General features: G+C 41.4%; 2 protein-coding genes and 1 non-coding gene across 4 annotated transcripts; 1 reads left to right on the top strand and 2 right to left on the bottom strand.

The window, feature by feature from the left end:
• Positions 1 to 3664: 3664 nt before the first annotated feature.
• On the top strand, positions 3665 to 13553 carry btbd2a (BTB (POZ) domain containing 2a). Of its 2 annotated transcripts, none has more exons than XM_026925243.3 (9): positions 3665 to 4356; positions 4852 to 4971; positions 5555 to 5711; positions 6313 to 6418; positions 9279 to 9476; positions 10804 to 10996; positions 11111 to 11198; positions 12461 to 12607; positions 12691 to 13553. In XM_026925243.3, exons 1-9 carry the CDS (start codon positions 3815 to 3817, stop codon positions 12850 to 12852), a joined length of 1713 nt encoding a protein of 570 aa, XP_026781044.2. In that variant the 5' UTR covers positions 3665 to 3814; the 3' UTR covers positions 12853 to 13553. The 2 variants fall into 2 exon arrangements, with proteins under 2 accessions (XP_026781044.2, XP_026781037.2); XM_026925236.3 differs by having other exon boundaries at positions 3665 to 4446.
• Positions 13554 to 14067: 514 nt separating this feature from the next.
• LOC113544157 (elongation factor 2) lies at positions 14068 to 19331 on the bottom strand. Its single transcript, XM_026942858.3, has 13 exons — positions 19179 to 19331; positions 17936 to 18150; positions 17660 to 17841; positions 17330 to 17541; positions 16882 to 17060; positions 16674 to 16779; positions 16203 to 16455; positions 15894 to 16089; positions 15422 to 15788; positions 14984 to 15337; positions 14705 to 14887; positions 14493 to 14625; positions 14068 to 14406 (listed from the first exon to the last, which is right to left on the bottom strand). Exons 1-13 carry the CDS (start codon positions 19179 to 19181, stop codon positions 14213 to 14215), a joined length of 2577 nt encoding a protein of 858 aa, XP_026798659.1. The 5' UTR covers positions 19182 to 19331; the 3' UTR covers positions 14068 to 14212.
• LOC113537281 (small nucleolar RNA SNORD37) lies at positions 16548 to 16615 on the bottom strand. The gene has a single exon (XR_003403746.1). It is a non-coding gene; the product is annotated as a small nucleolar RNA SNORD37 (small nucleolar RNA).
• Positions 19332 to 20077: the final 746 nt, after the last annotated feature.

Genomic DNA, 20077 nt, shown 5'->3' with positions numbered 1-20077 from the left:
TAGATGAGTAGCTATTAGGAGCAGGCATCCTAAAGAGTTTCCAAAGGAATGATTACTTCTGTCTTTAGACTCACAGGTAAGAGTGTTATTATCATAATAATATACCTGTGCTCTCTACAGGTACTGTTTTATATGACTTTAACCCTGTAACCTTTCCTGTCAGATACAGACTACTGATTTCATTAAACGGAAATAATTTTTTTTGAAAAGATCTCTCTAAATGATTATTGTGATGTAAATGTGATGATTGAAGGTGTGCTGTTTGTGAATGCTATTTAAATTCATTTAGAAAGTTAATTACAAAATCTTAACACTTTTAAACAAACTTTTTTTTTGGTCATAATTCCTGACTGGTTTGAATCTGAGCCAGCATAAATAATAATCTGTGGTCTGGAAATAGACTTTAATCCAGACTTGTGATGGTGTTGTCATGTCAGGGTAAACTGTTCATATTGGCAGTACAAAATGTTGAAAACATCAGATCAAGTTTACAGATCAATAAAGCCAAACTACTCAGATGAGAAATTTTCACAGGAAGAGTATTTTTGTTGCATTAGAGAATATTATTCTTTTTAAATAAATAGCATTATGAATCATTTTTAAATGATGTTGTGTTAGTGCTGAGATAAATACAGAGATAAACAAAATAAAAATAAATCAATTTACACATCTGTGAGGTGGCATATTGTAGTTTGCTGATAGAATGGGAAATTATTATAAATTATATACTCTCTCTCTTATACATATATATATAGGCTCAAAAGTAACTGGACAAACTAACATAATTAATATTAGGATTATTTTTAATACTTGGATGCAAATCTTTTGCAGTCAGTGTCTGCCTGAAGTCTGGATCCCATGGGTATCACCAAACGCTGAGTTTCGTCCCTGGAGATGCTTTGCCAGGCCTTTAATGCAGCTGCCTTCAGTTGCTGCTTGTTTGTGGGTCTTTCTGCCTTCAGCTTTGTCTTCCGTTTGTGAAAAGTATGTTCAATTGGGTTGAGGTCAGTCGGCCATTTAAGAACATTTAATTTCCAAGCTCTTGGATTGCTTTTGTGGTACGTTTTGGGTCATTATCCATCTGTACTGTGAAACGCTGTCCTATCAGCATTTGACTGAATCTGAGCAGAAAGTATAGCTCTACAAGCTTCAGAATTCATCCTGCTACTTCTATCAGCAGTCACATCATCAATAAATACCAGTTCCATTGGCAGCCACACCTGCCCATGCCATAACACTGCCTCCATATGTCTGACAGATGAAGTAGTATGCTTTGGATCATAAGCCCTTCCTTTCCTTCTTCATATTCTTCTCTTCCCATCATTCTGGTACATGTTAATCTTGCAACAGAACTGGTCAGGCTTTTTTTGTTGAGGTTTTTAGCAAAGTCTAATCTGGCCTTTCTGTTCTTGAGTGTTACCAGTGGTTTGCATCTTGAGGTAAACTGTCTGTATTTACATTCATGAAGGAGTCTCTTGATTGTAGACTTTGACAATGATACGCCTACCTTCTCCAAAGTGTTCTTGACTTGGCTAGATGTTGTGAAAGGGTTTTTCTTCACTAAGGAAAGAATTCTGCAATCATCCACTTTAGTTGTCTTCCTTCCAGGCCTTTTGGTGTTGCTGAGCTCACCAGGGCATTCCTTCTTTTTAAGAATGTACCAAATTGTTGACTTGGCCACTCCTAAAGTTTCTGCTATCTCTCTGATAGGTCTGTTTTGTTTTTTCAGCCTAATGATGACCTTCTTTGCTTGCATCGACAAGCAATATTGAGAGTTTCCATGAACAGCTACCAAATGTACATTCAACACTTGGAATCAACTCCAGACATTTTATCTCCTTAATTTGTCATGAAATAGTGAGGAAACAGGCAACATCTGGCCACGAAACTGATTATCAGTCAATTGTCTAGTTACTTTTGAGCCTGTGAAAGTGGAGGGACTCTGTAAAAATGGCTGTAATTCCTAAACAGTTAATGCCATATGTTTGTTATACCCCTTGAATTAAAGCTGAAAGTCTACATTTCAATCACATCTTGATTGCTTCATTTCAAATCCATTGTGGTGGTGTACAGTTGTGGCCAAAAGTTTTGAGAATGACAAATATTAATTTTCACAAAGTCTGCTGCTTCAGTGTTTTTAGATCTTTTTGTCAGATGTTACTATGGTATACTGAAGTATAATTACAAGCATTTCATAAGTGTCAAAGGCTTTTATTGACAATTACATTTTTATGCAAAGACTCAATATTTGCAGTGTTTTTCAAGACCTCTGCAATTCGCCATGGCATGCTGTCAATCAACTTCTGGGCCACATCCTGACTGATGGCAGCCCATCCTTGCATAATCAATGTTTGGAGTTTGTCAGAATTTGTTGGTTTTTGTTTGTCCACCCGCCTCCTGAAAATTGACCACAAGTTCTCAATGGGATTAAGGTCTGGGGAGTTTCCTGGCCATGGACCCAAAATATCAATGTTTTGTTCAAAAGTTATCACTTTTGCCTTATGGCAAGGTGCTCCATCATGCTGGAAAAGGCATTGTTCATCACCAAACTGTTCTTGGATGGTTTGGAGAAGTTGCTCTTGGAGGATGTTTTTGTACAATTCAATGTACAATTGTGAGTGAGCCCACTCCTTGGCTGAGAAGCAACCCCACACATGAGTAGTCTGAGGATGATTTACTGTTGGCATGACACAGGACTGATGGTAGCGCTCACCTTTTCTTCTCCGGACAAGCTTTTTTCCAGATGCCCCAAACAATTGGAAAGGGGATTCATCAGAGAAAATGACTTTACCCCAGTCCTCAGCAGTCCAATCCCTGTACCTTTTGCAGAATATCAATCTGTCCCTGATGTTTTTCCTGGAGAGAAGTGGCTTCTTTCCTGCCATCCTCCAAAAGTCTTTGCCTCACTGTGCGTGCAGATGCACTCACACCTGCCTGCTGCCATTCCTGAGCAAGCTCTGCACTGGTGGTGCCCCGATCCCGCAGCTGAATCAACTTTAGGAGATGGTCCTGGCGTTTTCTGAACTTTCTTGGGCGCCCTGAAGCCTTCTTCACAACAATTGAACCTCTCTCCTTGAAGTTCTTGATGAACCGATAAATGGTTGATTTAGGTGCAATCTTACTAGCAGCAGTATCCTTGCCTGTGAATCCCTTTTTGTGCAAAGCAGTGATGACTGCACGTGTTTCCTTGCAGGTAACCATGGTTAACAGAGGAAGAACAATGATTTCAAGCACCACCCTCCTTTTAAAGCTTCCAGTCTGTTATTCTAACTCAATCAGCATGACAGAGTGATCTCCTGCCTTGTCCTCCTCAACACTCTCACCTGTGTTAACGAGAGGATCACTGACATGATGTCAGCTGGTCCTTTTGTGGCAGTGGAAATGTTTTTTTTTGGGATTAAGTTCATTTTCATGGCAAAGAGGGACTTTGCAATTAATTGCAATTCACTGATCACTCTTCATAACATTCTGGAGTATATGCAAATTGCCATGATAAAAACTGAGGCAGCAGACTTTGTGAAAATTAATATTTGTGTCATTCCCACAACAGAGGCAAAACTATGAAAATGTCCAAATATTCATGTATATATATATATATATATATATATATATATATATATATATATATATATATCAGTCTGCTGCCTGACAAACTGTAGACACTGGAGCTTAACCAAGGCTGGGAGACAAACTTGATGCGACGTGTGTTTATGTAAAAACACTCCATTTCATTTGTCATGGCAGACAGTGAAGTGACGGCTGGGCGAGCCACCTCTCTCCGCCCTCTCGACTCATTTAGCCCGTATTTCTGGTTATGCGCTGTTGTGTGCGTTTATTCCAGCCCAGCCTGCAGTGCTCGCCGTGCAAGATGGCCGCGGGTGAGAGCAACAGCCGCTCCGCTTGTTTAAACCCGCCCAGTTCGGGCTCGCTGGGCAACGCTCGGCCGAGCAACGGCGCTCACTCGGTGCCCGTCAGCAACCTGGGCTCGGGGTGTGCAGGGTCCGCGGGGAACGCTGATCCCCAGGCGCCAGGCCTCGACCGCGACACCGCGCTGGTGTCCGCGAGCACAGGGAGCGCGCAGAATCCTCCGCGGCAGCCCGCGCCTCACAACACGGCGAGCAGGGACGCTCCGCGCGCCGCCTCCAACATGAACATGACGGCCACGTCGACGTCCAGCGCGGCGGCGGCATCTTCATCCTCACCCTCCTCCTCATCCTCCTCTTCTTCTTCTTCTTCCTCATCATCTGCGGGCGCGTCCGCAGTCTCGGCCTCTGTCCCCGGCAGCCCAGCCTCAGTGCTCGTGTATCGTGAACCCGTTTACAACTGGCAGGCGACGAAAAGCACGGTGAAAGAAAGGTTCGCGTTTCTGTTCAACAACGAGGTGCTGAGCGACGTCCATTTTTTGGTGGGGAAGGGGATGGGAGTGCAGCGCATTCCTGCGCACAGGTAGGGCCGAAATGGGGCCAATGCAGTTCTATAAGTCATTTGTTTACTTTTTATTTTAAATGTAAATTTAGCTAATGAGAAAACAGAGCCCCGAAACGCAGGTAGAAGCTAGCATGGCAGGAATATGATAGCTAATAGCCTGTAGCTTTGTCCTGACGGAACGGTTTAACAGGTTCAGGTTTGCATTTTGTAAACAGCTTGCGTCTGAAAGCAAACAGGAAGTCGCGTCTTTCTTTTCGGCTGCTTCTTGTGGGTGATGTTTATAGGTAAACACGTAGCATCCGATCTCTGAGTCTGAAAGTTCAGCAGGCTATTTTACCTTTCAGTAACCCTTTATCCTTCAGTCCTCATCATTAAGACCTGTTGTTACTCAGCACACAGTGATGCCTCTTTGCGTCTCGACAGATTTGCCCTGGCCGTTGGCAGCGCAGTGTTTGATGCCATGTTTAACGGCGGCATGGCCACCACATCCACCGAAATCGAGCTGCCTGACGTGGAACCAGCTGCTTTTCTGGCCCTCCTTAAGTAAGAACATAAGCATTACTAGGTGGTAATAATAATCATTAGTAGTGTTGCATCTGATCGTGTCCTTGACGTGCCCTTGACGTTAAAGCGGGATCAGCGAGTGCAAAAGTTTGCATCCCCCCCCTTGGTTTCTGCATAAACAATTTATATTCAAATTGTTGAAATTCCAAGAAGCACTGGAATTGAACTTATTTTTAAAATCAGATTTTTTCCCCCATTAATATCAACATGGACTACTTGTGTATTTTGTTACTTGAAGGAGCATCTGTGAAACCTTTTAATCTAAATGTCCTGTTTTTAAATATACATCTTCTTCATTTTGTTCTCTGGCCATGTGGGACGTGTTAGAAATTTCAATCACAAAGCTGTTTCAAAGCCTTAAAGAAAAGGTTAGGTGAAAATTAAAGAGTGTACACATTTACCAGAGATTCTCCTCAAATGTACCAAATCAACCAAGACGGGTTTCACTGTACAAATTTTACCTAAGCAAAACGATGTTACCAGTTAATTAGACTTTTCCGTCAAACCGTTCTTTCAATCCATAGCTATATATGAGCCATGACTGATTTCCCACCTCTTGCAGGTTTCTGTACTCTGATGAGGTACAGATTGGGCCAGAGACAGTGATGACCACGTTGTACACTGCAAAAAAATATGCAGTGCCTGCGCTTGAGGCACATTGTGTCGAGTTCCTGAAGAAGAACCTACGAGCTGACAACGCTTTTATGTTGCTTACCCAGGTAAGAGCTGTGGGATTTCCTGTGACCTTTGCTCCAGGTGTGTAAAAATGCAGCTCCGGTGTTTGTGCAAGGGTGTGTACATGACTCTGATAACACTGACATTATTGTGAGTATGGTATCTATTTGGACTATAATGCCCACCTGAGTATAACATACATCCCTCTAAGGAACTAAATACAAGCCTTGAATTGTTATACAAGTATCAAAAATGCAAAAATATGTTTTTAGTTATAGACTAGCTATAACAGCCTAGTGCCATTTCACCTACATTGCTACATTTGGTTACAGTTGATTTCTAATGTCTATCACAGTGGTTTTCTTTTGCACACACGTTAATTACTGACTTGTGATTTGGCTCCATGTATCCACTGTTTTTAAGTATTTATTGTTATGAGTTATTAGCAGATGACATCATTATGGTAATTCTAAAATGATAGCATATACCTCGCCTTGCTGTGTCAGAACCTTGAGTTAATACGTTGACTACTAGATATACTGGAGATTCAAATGTATTGCTTTAACACCCAGAGCTTGAAAACAGGTGTTCTGACGTAAAAAATCCTTCTTAATTATATAGAAACGTGTCTAATTTCGTTTTCAGGCGCGGCTCTTTGACGAGCCACAGCTTGCCAGCCTTTGCCTTGAGAACATTGACAAGAACACGGCAGATGCACTTGCTGCTGAGGGCTTCACTGACATTGACCTTGGTATTTATCATTTTAGTGTCTGATCCCACAACATACAGAACTAAATGTGTTTAAATGCAAACTAATGATTTGATTATTATCTGATTTAGGCAGCAGACAATTATAGAAATAACGTGGAGTGTTTGGTTCCTCTTATATAACAGCAGTTTGCTAATGATTATAATTTTGGATTTACTAACAAATAAAAATTTGTGGGTTTTTTCATCCAGCTATAGTTACATTGAAAGTTGTTCAACGTCCACTGGACAAGTTATTTCCTGTGTTATAGCAGCTCTAAGCTGACATTCCCTCGTGAACCTCGCTGTTTTTTCGCTCTCTTGAAGCTAATAAGACAACAAACATATCTTGTCATGTTACTGAGAAACCGTAAACTACAAAGTCTTCTGTCCTGCATACTTTCCCTTGGTGGAAAACATACTGACACCACAGATTTCTTCCATAAATATTAAATAAACATCTCCATAAAGAAATCTCCATAAAGAAGTCTTAAACATATAGTTCCCTCTGAAAGTATTGGAACAGCAAGGCTAATTTTTTTGTTTTTTTCTATACATTGAAGACATTTGAGTTTGGGATCAAAAGGTGAATGATACAGATGATAGATCAGAATTCATTTCCTGTTATTTACATCTAGATGTGCTAAATCACTTAGAACATGGCACCTTTTGTCCCAGATGACCCAATTTTTAGATGAGCAAAAGTATTGGAATGGATAATGTTAAAGTAAATAACACTTAATTTTCGGTTGCATATCCCTTGCTTCCAGTGACTGCATCAAGCCGGGGACCCACTGACATCACCAAACTGTTGCATTCTTCTTTTGTGATGCTTTTCCAGGCTTATACTGCAGCTTCTTTCAGTTGTTGTTTGTTTTGGGGGGTTTCTTCAGGAGGTGAAATGCATGCTCAATTGGGTTAAGGTCTGGTGATTGACTTGGCCAGACTAAAACCTACCACTTTTTCCACTGATGTTGTGTTGACAGTGTGTTTTCGGTCATTGTCCTACTGCGTGATGAAGTTCCTCTCAATTAGATTAGATGCATTTCTCTGTAAATTGGCAGACAGAATATTTCTGTAGACTTCTGAATTCATTCTGTTGCTACCATCATGAGTTAAATCATCATGAAGATTAGTGAGCCTGTTCCAGAAGAAGCCTTGCAAGCCCAAGCCATGACACCACCTCCACTCTTCTTGAGCAGTGAACTCGTATGTTTTGGATCATGAGTAGATCCTTTCTTTCTCCACACTTTGGCCTTTCCTTCACTTTGGTAGAGGTTAAACTTGGTTCCAGAACTTTTCTGGATCATCTCTGTATTTCTTTGTGAATTCATATCAGACCTTCTGATTCTTACTGCTGATGAGTGGTTTGCATCTTGTGGTATGGCCTCTATATTTCTGCTCTCAAAGTCTCAAAGTCTGTTTGATATCTGGTTGTTGGTACACCAGTGGTTTCTTTCTATTTCAGGGTATTCTAAATTGTTGGATTGGCTATGCCCATTGCTTGTGGAATGGGTCCGATAACTTTTCTCACTTTTCACAGCTTCAAAATGACCTGCTTTTTTCTGTAGACAGCTCTCTGGTCTTCATGTTGGTTTATCCTATTTAACAACAAATACAGTCTTCACAGGTGAAACCCAGGGCTCAAACCAAGAGTAGACATTCAGAGCTATTAATTGTTTAAACAATCACTCTAACAGGTCACACCTGGGCAACAAGAATCATCTGTCAGTCACATGTTCCAATATTGTTGATCAATTGAACAAATGGGTTCAAAACAAAAGGTGCCATGTTCTAAACTGTTTAACACATCTAGATGTAAATATCAGGAAATGAAAGCTCAAATTCTCATCATCTCGTAGATCTATCATCTCATATTATCTTTTGATCTCAAATCCAAATGTCTTTGGTGTATAGCAAAAACAATAGAATTGACCTTGCCTTTCCAATACTTTTGGAGGGGAATGTATTCAGGATTACACATTTTTTAAATACATTTATTATTAGCCTTGTATATGTAGATCTTCCACTATACAAGTCCCTGTGATTTGGTTGTTACTATAGAAATTGTAACATATTAGAATGAGCACATTAATATAAATGTATCATTTGAATTACAGCTGGCATTATTGTTATTGTTAGTTACAGAAAATTCAAATCAACACTTTCCGACCAATCAGGTTTCAGAAACATTGCTGTGGTATAACATCTTATTAAAACAAATTATTTTAAAACATTTGTATTTTAGCCCAGTTATTAGGTTATTCAGCACTTACGTACCATTTTAGTCTGTTTTTTTCTTATTGGTATCTTTCTATCTGCTCAAACATAAGCAGATAGAGAAAAGCTATTATCACAGAAACAGATAACATCACAGATAACATCAAAGATGAAACATAACATTCACATAACATTATACTTGCAATTTATTTGCTTAAAGCTACTACTCAGCACATATTTACCAATGAAAAGATTCCATCTTAAACGCTCTGCAGCACATAATGCTATGTTTAATCTTTGGTGGGTTTAATGGAGGTTTATAGGGGTGCACAATATATAATTTGTTAACATTATCACAATATTAGCTTTTGTAGTACTGATATTGCAGGTACCTAGACTATGTAAATGATCCTCTGTCCCTTAGCCTCCACAGTTTTTGTGTTGCCTGAATAATTTGAGATCATGTAATCTTTGAGATTCCAGATAGGTTTCTGAGTGTTTTGATTTAAAAAAATGCTCTTCATATGTAAATATTATGTAAATACATGTAAATGTGATGGATGACTCATTGACAGCAATGATACTTTTTGCAGTTATCAGATTATTTTGTACATTATTTTATAAAACTATTGGTGGTTTTGTAGACACGTTGGTGGCAGTATTGGAGAGGGACACACTCGGGGTGCGGGAGGTGCGTCTGTTTGGAGCAGCGGTGCGTTGGGCCGAGGCTGAGGCTCAGAGGCAGCAGCTGCAGCCCACACCAGAGAACAAGAGGCGAGTGCTGGGTAAAGCCCTCGGCCTCATTCGCTTCCCGCTCATGACCATAGAAGAGTTTGCAGCAGGTAACAACATGCTCTCTGTTAGCCACAGTTAGCCAGTGTTATATAAGCTTTTTATATTTATTCATTCTATATGAATGTCATTTTAAAATTAAAAGAGAGTGTAAAAGAACCTGAGCCATCTCTTTCACACACAAGACACGGCATGTGTGCAGTTGGGTATTAGGGTCTGTACTTTGAAACTTGAAACGTTGTCTAAATATATCATACAAAAGGAAACAAAAAGATCAAATTCCCTAACTGTTCTTTTCCTTAAAGCCACTTTTGTATAAGAAGTCTTATATTGTTAGTATTTTATAATGCTATTATTGCTGAAAAAGAGCATGACTGCCCCCAACCCCCCCCCCACCATTGGTCCGCAATGCTATGTACCTCTGTTAGTTTTTTAGCCCCCGAGTATAATACAAACATGTATGCAATGAAATTACGAACATGCTAGCAGTGTGAGCAAAGGTAGTAAAGTTTTGTGTTTGGAACAGTGGATTATGCAGCTTTTTAGTGCAGTCCTCATCCCCTTACATGGAGAATCTGAGGGTATTGTATTATTAAATGAGCTGGGGGTAGGGGGGTTTGGGTTGGAGTGTCCAGAAGATTTTTGGGGAGTTACAGCTGGACACAAAAGGGATGAGAACCACTAGACTAAGGAATGTGATCAGATAAACAAAAATAGACAGTAATAGACAGAAATGCATTTTAATCAGTAAATTTCAACGACAAGGTTTTCAACTGTCTGATCTGCACCATGACTAACTGTCAAACCAAAAGAACACATTATGTGTACTGATTACTTGTTTCATTTGAATCCCAACAGACATTTAACTAGCTAGCTATATTTATTTACAGATTCGTAACAGACAAAAGCATCCAGTACTCTTGGATTCATGCAAGTAAGCCATAAAAAGCACAAGCTAATGTTAAGTATATGACGATTGGTGGTATAAAAATGCTAACTACTTCTGTCATCCATGTCCCAATGCATCTACGTGTCCTGTATCATCTTGAAAGCCGAGATAAGACTCGCTTTAACAGTGGTGAGTCAGTCAGTGACGCAAAAAGCCTCTTCCTGGCTGGCTCACTGTCCAGTTTGGCAAAAATGAATTAGAATTAGAATTGAATTAGAATGAATTAGGTCAGTTTTGCTCCTTTAACAGCTACATACTAAGTTACTGTGGATAAAAATGTCTGTAGTACATTTACATTTATTGATTTGGTCATCACTATAGTGAATTATTTAACAGTCTGTCTGAGCACTATATAACAAATGTCTCCTTAGAATGCACTGACTCCTCTGACTCTCACGCTTAACTTTGATTGGTTGTGTTTGCTTCAGGTCCCGCTCAGTCAGGCATACTGACAGACCGAGAGGTAGTCAGCCTTTTCCTGCACTTCACCGTTAACCCCAAACCTCATGTGGAGTTTATTGATCGGCCACGCTGTTGTCTGCGAGGGAAGGAGTGCAGCATCACACGCTTCGGCCAGGTGGAGAGCCGCTGGGGATACAGTGGGACCAGCGACCGCATCCGGTAATAACAACTGCACAGATGTAGGACAGTATAGATTGGGGCAGTATAGGTTGGTTGGAGAAGTGTTGCTGTGATGCACTGGCAAGATAATCAATTATCCAACATTCTCCTTAGGTTTTCTGTCAATCGCAGGATATTTGTGGTTGGATTTGGGCTTTACGGCTCCATACATGGTCCAACTGACTATCAAGTCAACATCCAGGTAGGACCTGTGCATTGTACATAATGTTGCTTACTTGGCTTTCACAAAGACATTTCAATATGTGTCAGAAAATGTATCACTATGTTGTAGGTGTGTTCACATAGTTTTTCTATATAGTCAGTGCAGTTTTTCATATAGTTTTTCATATAGTCACAGTTTATTTTTTATATAGTCACATGGTTTTTCTATATAATCATTTTCTATATAGTCATTGCAGCTTGCCAAATGGGCTAGCTTGGTAAGATTCATTATAGTTAAATTAGGAGAGTATTTCTTTTTAGGCAAACACAAACATGAAGAACTCAGAATCTAAAGCAATATTTATATCTTTATATTTGTATTTATATTTGTATATAAATCTAGCTTTTCATTATAGTTAGTCATAGTGCTGTTAACAAACTAGCCTCATGATATGCCTCCTTAAGGTATCCTAAAGTGCACATAAAGTGTATGTGTAAATTTCTTTTTTCATCTTCAACATCAATATAAATGTCTAAGGTCTAGTACCAGGATAGGCATATAGTTGCTTAGGTCTGGAAAATGTGGAAATTCAGAAAACATTTAAAAAGAGGATGAATATTCTGTTGTTAATATAAACTCAGTGCACTGAGGACCTTCTCTGCACTAATACAGCCTCAGTAATTCTTATCACATTTCATTTTTTCCCATTTTATGATCAGTTAATGACGTTTAAAAATTAGCAAAAAGGCAGAAAACAAACTTCAGAGTTCAGTCTGGGACAAAGTCTTGAAAATGGTTGGAATTTTTTCCCATAAGGAAAGGGTGAGAGCGCTGAACTCGTAGGAACTTTCCTGACTTCCTGGATTTCCGCTGAGTCACTGGCTGTCTTCTAATGAAGATTGAAGACCTACCTGTTCACTAAGCACTTAGATAAAGCACTAATTAAAAAACAACAATCTCGTACTACTTCTATTGCTGTACCAACTCTTTGTACTAACTCCACTCTAACAGGGTTTTAGACCCTGACCTGTTTGTACTAGCATGAGGATGTGTATGATAGGAGCACCAGCCAAATGCTGTGAATGTAAATATGCTTCATCAAAAAATTCAATGCTGGTGAACTTTAAAACAGGCAAAAGTGTCTCATTTTAATTCATCTCTGTGTGTTGGTCAACGTTCAACACATCATTGCAGTGGCAATTAGCAGTAATAAAGCAGTGTGTTATTTATGGATACCAAAATGTCCTTGTGAAACCAGCCATATGAAATATGTTTATACAAAACAAATTATTTCTACACAGATCATTCACACGGACAGCAACACAGTCTTGGGGCAGAATGACACTGGCTTCAGCTGCGACGGCACGGCTAATACCTTCCGTGTGATGTTTAAAGAGCCTGTGGAAATTCTCCCTAGTGTCAACTACATTGCCTGTGCAACACTTAAGGTAGTCTTCTGAGCCCAGTGTTAATAACCGTTGAAACAATAATTACAAATTAATTAAAAAAGATTGTCTTTGGTTATATGTAGGGACCAGACTCCCACTACGGGACAAAAGGTATGCGCAAAGTTACTCATGAAGCTCCGGCTACAGGCACTAAGACCTGCTTTACCTTCTGCTACGCTGCGGGCAACAACAATGGCACTTCGGTAGAAGATGGACAAATTCCCGAACTCATCTTCTACACGTAATGATGGATGTGGATCTGTTTGACGTGTGTGGACTCCTTCACTACTTATTAGTCTTTCGGTGAACTGCTCTGTGTACACATGACCCAATAATGATGTTTTCATTTTTTTTTGTCTGAGCATGAGAAATCTATCACATACCCAGCTGTGCATTGGGTACAGATTTGTTTTTCTACCTGTGTAGCACCTCATTGTATAAGGCTGAACCTATGACCAAATTGTGACATCTGAATGGTCAGATGCTGTCAATAGAGCTTTACCGCTCAGTAACAGACAGCTTCATGTCAGTTTAGTGTGAAACGGGTCTGAACTGGGTCCACATTTTGACTCTAGTAAATCATGTTTAGAGGTTCTGAGTTGCACTGATGCACTTTTGACCCAGACGCAACTGCAAAGTGTGTTTGGGCAAAATACACTATATTTGTTTGACAAACAAACTGTTACATTTGCTGAGACATAATGTTGAAAATAGTGGAAAAGTATGTTTACAAGAAATGCTGTTGAACTGTAAATGCCCTTGATAGTCTTCAGTACAAATTCTGGAGCACTTGCATTCAAAACGCTATTCTATTATTTTGAAATGAATGAGGATAACCTAAATGAATGTACATCTAATTGCTGATCTGTGTATTGCTTATGTATGTTGTCATTGTAAAAATGCTGTAAATACATCATATATGTTCAATTAAAATCTGTACACTTCATCTGTGTCTTTGCTTCAGAAAGGAAGCAATGCATGCTGACTTGATTTACACCTGATCCCTTCATGGGTCTTAGATTTTCAGAAATAGTTTCTAGCAATAGCAATAAATCAAATTGAACTATACCTTTGGATTGATTCACACAAGAATCATGAGAATAGTCTCTATTGGAATAATTGTGATCTCTATAAAGGAAGGTGATGAGATCTTGAACAGAAGCAAATACTCGACTACTCAATCATGCCCCAACTAAGATGCTGTGTTAAACCATCTTAAATTGTACTAAGTGCCATAGAAGACAAGCCAAAAGCTAGTACAACTTTTACTGCTGCTTGATTATAGGTTGGTTTAACCAGAAACGTTTTCTTGCCTATTTCGACCAAGCAACTAAAAAACAAAGGCAGGAAGCAAGATACAGGAGTTTGTATCTTTAATACCATCTTAGCCACATGTCAAAGTTATGGCATAAATGTCAAATAGCCATGGACTGAAAGAACATAGCAATGTCCACACAATGTAATTTGTATTGTTCTTTATTAATGTTTAAGTTTATGTTGTCAACATGTTTTTGGCAAGCAATAGTGCTCATGATGTTCTGTACAGTCCAGTCCCTCAGTAGGAAGGTGAGGGGAGGCAGGGGAGCGATGAATGGGACAGGAGCTTTACAATTTGTCCAAGTAGTTATCCAGAGCTGGAATTCCTTCCTTGAGACCCTTGCGCTTGCGTGTATCAGCCACGATCTGAGCAGGCTTGCTGGCGGGTTCCATGGGATCTCCAGGAAGGATCTGCCAGTGATCGAACACACACTGTGGGAAGGCCTGACCAGAGGTGTTGGAACGAAGGTCAGCGGTGAAGCCTTGGGGGGGAAAGAGAAAAGGAATTATGCCCAACATTCAATAAATCTAATAAGGAAAAGCCAAAACATGCTAGTGCTTCACTTACCAAAAGATTCATTGACAGGAAGGTAAGCCTTGACCACAAACATAGGAGTTCCCATGACCTGAGACTCTTCAAACACCAGGCCTCTCTTCCTGTTCAGCACACCATAGATGCCACCAACAACCGCCTCAGGGCACTGTGGGTAGAGCAAAGTGTCAGTCACTGGTCTACACTTAACACTAGCAAGAATTTAGCACAACTTCTAGCTATCTCACCTGGATCTCCACCAAGTAGACAGGCTCAAGGAGCCTGGGCTCGGCTGTCAGCTGGCAGGCGTAAAGCACTCTGCGGGCTGTGGGAATGATCTGGCCACCACCACGGTGAATGGCGTCTGTGTGAAGTGTAACATCATGGATGTCGAAGCGAATGCCACGCATGTTCTCCTCACAAAGCACACCCTGGAAATTGAGAACACACAAAAAAAATGCTTTGGATAAATAAAAACACTAACATGCTTAAGAAAACTTGGAAAGGCAATACTCGAAAAAACTCACCTCCTTGGTGGCCCACTGGAAGCCAGCCACCACACTGTCCTTGATCTCATTGAGGTACTGCACTCCCTTGGTTACGTCCACAAGGACGTTGGGGCCAGTTCCATCAGGGCCGAAGCACCAGATTTTACGGGCCTCAGTCACCTCCCACTCGTACTTCTCAGCCAGGTAACGGGCACGTGCCTTCAGCTCCTGCCTAGCTGCGACATCACCCTTATCAATATCCTCAGGCAGACCTTCAGCCAGGGGACGGGCCTTCATGAACAGACGGTTGTGCTTGTTGGGGGACTTGGACAGGCACATTTGTTTGGACTCATCTGACACTGTCTCTCTGTAGGATACAACTGGGTCGGATTTCTGTTGGACACAAGTTGGACATGATTTAGAAATCAAGCTGCACATTTATACTATTGAAAAATACAATCATGGACATGGCAGTACCTTCAGTGGAATGCAGGCATGGTCCTCTTCAAGATCCTTCAGGCAGATCTCAAGATGCAGCTCACCAGCTCCAGCGATGATGTGCTCTCCAGACTCCTCAATGATACACTGTACCATAGGGTCAGACTTTGCCAGACGTTTCAGACCCTCCACCAGCTTGGGCAGATCAGCAGGGTTCTTGGCCTCCACAGCAACTCTCACCACAGGGCTGACGCTGAACTTCATCACACGCATGTTATGGGCCTGTTCAAAGGTGGTAATGGTCCCGGTCTTCACCAAAAACTGGTCCACACCAACCAGACCCACGATGTTACCACAGGGCACATCCTCAATAGGCTCAACGTAACGGCCCATCATCAAAATGGTCCTAATGGAAAACAGTTATGTTAACGATTCCAGCATTAAACCGTCCTACAAACTAGCCACTTATCAAAGAGTCATACACCAGGAAAAGGCATGAGAATCAACTAACCTCTGAATGGGTTTGAGGTAAAGGTCCTCCTTCTTTCCAGGGGTGTAATTTGGTCCCATAATGCGCACCTTCAGGCCAGTGGACACACAGCCAGAGAAGACACGCCCAAAGGCATAGAAACGACCCTTGTCAGAAGTGGGCACCATCTTAGAGATGTACATCATAAGGGGAGCTTTGGGGTCGCAGTTCTTAATACCTTAAAAATAAATAAATGATTATGTTCCAGTGCTAACCATAAAGACAATTAAACACTTATGCAATTACTTGTCATGTCAGATGATGTTCCAGATAAAAACAAGCCCAACTAACCCATAGCAGCCTCGTCATCACCAGGTCCTTCATACAGCAGCTCACAACGGTATTTCTGAGCAGTGACAGGGGAAGGCAGGTGGATGGTAATCATCTGAAGCAGGGCCTCTCCAGCAGGCAGCCAGCGACGCATTACAGCCTTCAGCAGGGGCTTGCCTTCCTTCTCCTTGTCCTCAGTGTCCAGCTTGATGTCCAACTTCTCAATCAGCTTAGCTGTCTCTTCCTTCTTGAAGTTCATGATGGCATCAAAAACCTGTGGAGAGAGAAAGCTGTATTGAAGGACTGAAGATTTAAATAGTGAAATCTGGATATCGTTGCTGTTTATGCTTCCATTGCCATGATAAATATCAGACTGAAGTCTTTCATCACTGGACAGTCAGGTCAAAGTGAAGAATATTGAAGTCATCACCCACAGGCACTGGCAAAAACAAACCTACTGAACTAGCATTAAAGACAATTATTTCTGCTTACTTTGAAGATGGGGTCCAGGATGAGCTGAGCGAAGGTCCTGGGGAGCTTCTTGCCATCAGGACTAGTAGCGCTCTTGCTGAATTTTCCAGTTGCTGGGTCAAAATATCTAAACAAAAAGCAAAAAACTTGTTACAGTGAACTATGCATTACCACTACAATGCATAAACTTCCTTGCTAATCTAGAGCCATCTCAAGCTGGAGGCCTCACCTGTCACCCCACAGTTTCTTCATCATGTCCTCCACTTTCTTGCAGCGCTCTGCTGGTCCAAGCTGGGCATCACCCTTGGCAGCAAACTTCATCACATACATCTCAGCAAACTGCTTAAGGGTGAAGGCCCAACCATGCAGTCCAGACCCAAATCCCACAGTACCAACAACTGGGTCAATCTGAAGGAAAAATGGTTTAGGATTAGTCACATTCTTAAAGCAGTACCTGTATAAGAAATAACTTTAATTCAGTATTAAAATATACAACATGCATCAAAAATTAGCTAGCCAGTAATAAGTAATCAAACATGACCTATACCAATCTATGAGGTTGTCAGAGGCACAGAGTATCACCTGCTTTAATATGATTACACTAACAAAGTTTAAAGGGCTCCCAAACAGGACCATTAAAATGTTACGTTCAGAAAACCAAAACTTGTGATTCTCACCATGATGTTACCCATAGGTCCATTCTCGTCCTCTCCGTAGGTGGAAATGATTACGTTGACGTTCTCCACAATACGCTGGAAGGTCTGATACAGCTCCTCTGGGTCCAGCTGCAGCTCCAGCAAGGCACGGTCCATCTTGTTCATCATCAGCACAGGCTTAATCCTCTCACCAATAGCCTGCCTCAGCACAGTCTCGGTCTGCACACACACGCCTACGAGAGGAGCAAACAGGTCAGGTTTGTGCTTCATGCCATATTTGATAAAACCGCTGCATTCTACTGCATAATTATCTTTAGCTAAACGATACTCTGCGTAGGATTTTGCACTCACCAGACACGCAGTCAACCACCACCAAGGCTCCATCAGTGACACGCAAGGCAGCGGTCACCTCAGAGGAGAAGTCGACGTGCCCAGGGGAGTCAATCAGATTGATCAGAAAGCCAGAGCCGTCCTTGCACTGCTTGATGAAGGCCAAGTCGTTGTCAGTGAGCTCATAGTACATTGAGATGGCACTGCAGAAATAAAAATGAAAAATATTATTGGCATGAAGCAAAACTAGCTTCATTGGCAGAAACCTCTGCTCTGGGTGAGGGCGTAAACACTCACGTGGATTTGATGGTAATGCAACGCTCCTGCTCATCCTTTCTTGTGTCAGTAAAACGGGTTTCTCCTGCACGGGCTGAAGCGATGATACCAGCCTTAGACACCAGCGAGTCAGTCAAAGTGGATTTGCCATGGTCCACATGGGCAATCACAGACATGTTACGGATGTTGGACTTTTTGTCCATGATGGCACGGATCTGGTCTACGGTGAAGTTCACCTGAGGGAGGACAAAAGCAAAACTCATGATTTGAGCAAAACTAATACATGGCTTATACGTTTCAAAATCTCAAAGAGTCATGATGGGGAAACAAATGCTTTCAGCACATAATCTGTCACACTAGTACAATACAAACATTACAAAAGGGCAGTGAGGCCTGGCATGTTTTCGCTGACGCAATTAGAACTGCATCAATCCAGAAGGCAAAAAGTCCACGCGGGGCAGAAGGGCAAAACCCGGAAACGTGGAGATTAGTCATAACCAACAAACACCAAGCACGCAGCTCAGAACCAAACCACAACCTACACTTAAGGGGTTGCTTGTCAAAACGTAAAAAGGGGAGATCAGGACAGCCTGTTCCGAGTAGGAATACTTCACCTGCCCAGTCATGATCTGTCACATCTGGTAAAGCCGGGATTCCCTGCGGTTTAACATCGTGCGCCACATCAGCCGGTAACAGGCCACGTGTAACTGTACGCACCAGACACAGTAAGCGGGCCGGCTAACGGCTTTAACATCACCACCACATAGTATTTCAACACACAGCTCCAAGTGGCTGTGGTATAATCTTTCAACCCCCAATCAATACAAGTCTGATTCAGAAATACTACTCAATACACAACCTTTTTTTCCCCCCCATGAAAGCAAGGTTAGCAGAAAGCTAGCAGGCTAATCATTTAGCCAGCGGCCAACGCCTGAAAATATGAAAACTGCTGTCTGGAAAACCGGCAAAGTTTGCGACACTTTTGATACCGAACAAAACGTGCCAAAGACATGCCATTCCTTAAAACCACCATTAAACTTTCAGCAGACATTATCCCGCTACACAGGGACTCTTCTCCGGCACAGTAAGGCCTACCGCCGGAACACAATAGGGCTGCCATTTTGCTTTGCTAGTACACTAAATGGCAGCCCGGCAGCCCAAAAATACACATCAAGAACAATTTTGAGCGTTCAAATGGCCACGCGAGGATACGATATAAATCCCTACAAATGTATATGAGTGATGAAGTAACAAGTAGACTCACCATTTTGACGGATGTTGTTGGATTCGCTGTGTGGAGAAGCAGACACAAATTTTACACTGCCTACCTCAACAGGGCATAGGCAGGGAAGAGACTGTTGACGTCAACACGTAGGAATATATAGCGTGTGTGCGTCACGCGTAATGTTGCGTGGCGACGTCATGAAACGGTCGCTTTTCAAAAGGTCTATTCCATTCTTTTATAGCCTACAAAGTGCACCTATATAGGAATTAGATAGCCGTTTGAGATTTGGCTCCAAATTGCAAATCTACAGGTAGTGAATAGAGAAAATATCCCAGAATAATTTTATATAAATCCCAATACAGTGAATAGAATAGAAAAGAAAATATAGAAATTCAATTAAATTCTATTCATACTGACAAATAAATAAAACAGCCCATTTGAAGATTGTATTTATCACAATTACATAAAAAATACAAAGGATGTGGGATTAAGATGAGTTTAGTGTATACACAAAAATCCCTAAATTGTTACTTGTCTTATCATGATGAGCCAATTCACTACAAACAATAAAAACAATCATGCATTAAAATAAATAAATAAATGAGTTTGGGGGCATGGTGGCTTAGTGGTTAGCACACAACCTGTGTGCGTGGAGATTGCATGCTCTCCCCCTGCTTCGGGGGTTTCCTCCAGGTACTCCGGTTTCCTCCCCAGTCCAAGGACATGTGTTGTAGGCTGACTGGCATCTCCAAATTGTCCATAGTGTGTGAGTATGTGTGTTTGTGCCCTGCAATGGGTTGGCACCCCGTCCAGGGTGTCACCTGCCTTGTGCCCTGAGTCCCCAGGGATAGGCTCCAGGCTCCCTGTGACCCTCTGTAGGATAAACTGTATGGAAAATGGATGGACGGATAAATAAACTCAAACAAAATTTTAAACAA

Source organism: Pangasianodon hypophthalmus, chromosome 11, assembly GCF_027358585.1.
Source record: "Pangasianodon hypophthalmus isolate fPanHyp1 chromosome 11, fPanHyp1.pri, whole genome shotgun sequence".
NCBI classification, from domain to species: Eukaryota; Metazoa; Chordata; class Actinopteri; order Siluriformes; family Pangasiidae; genus Pangasianodon; species Pangasianodon hypophthalmus.
The sequence above is the reverse complement of the archived record's forward strand: the minus strand, read 5'-3'. Positions and strand labels throughout refer to the sequence as shown.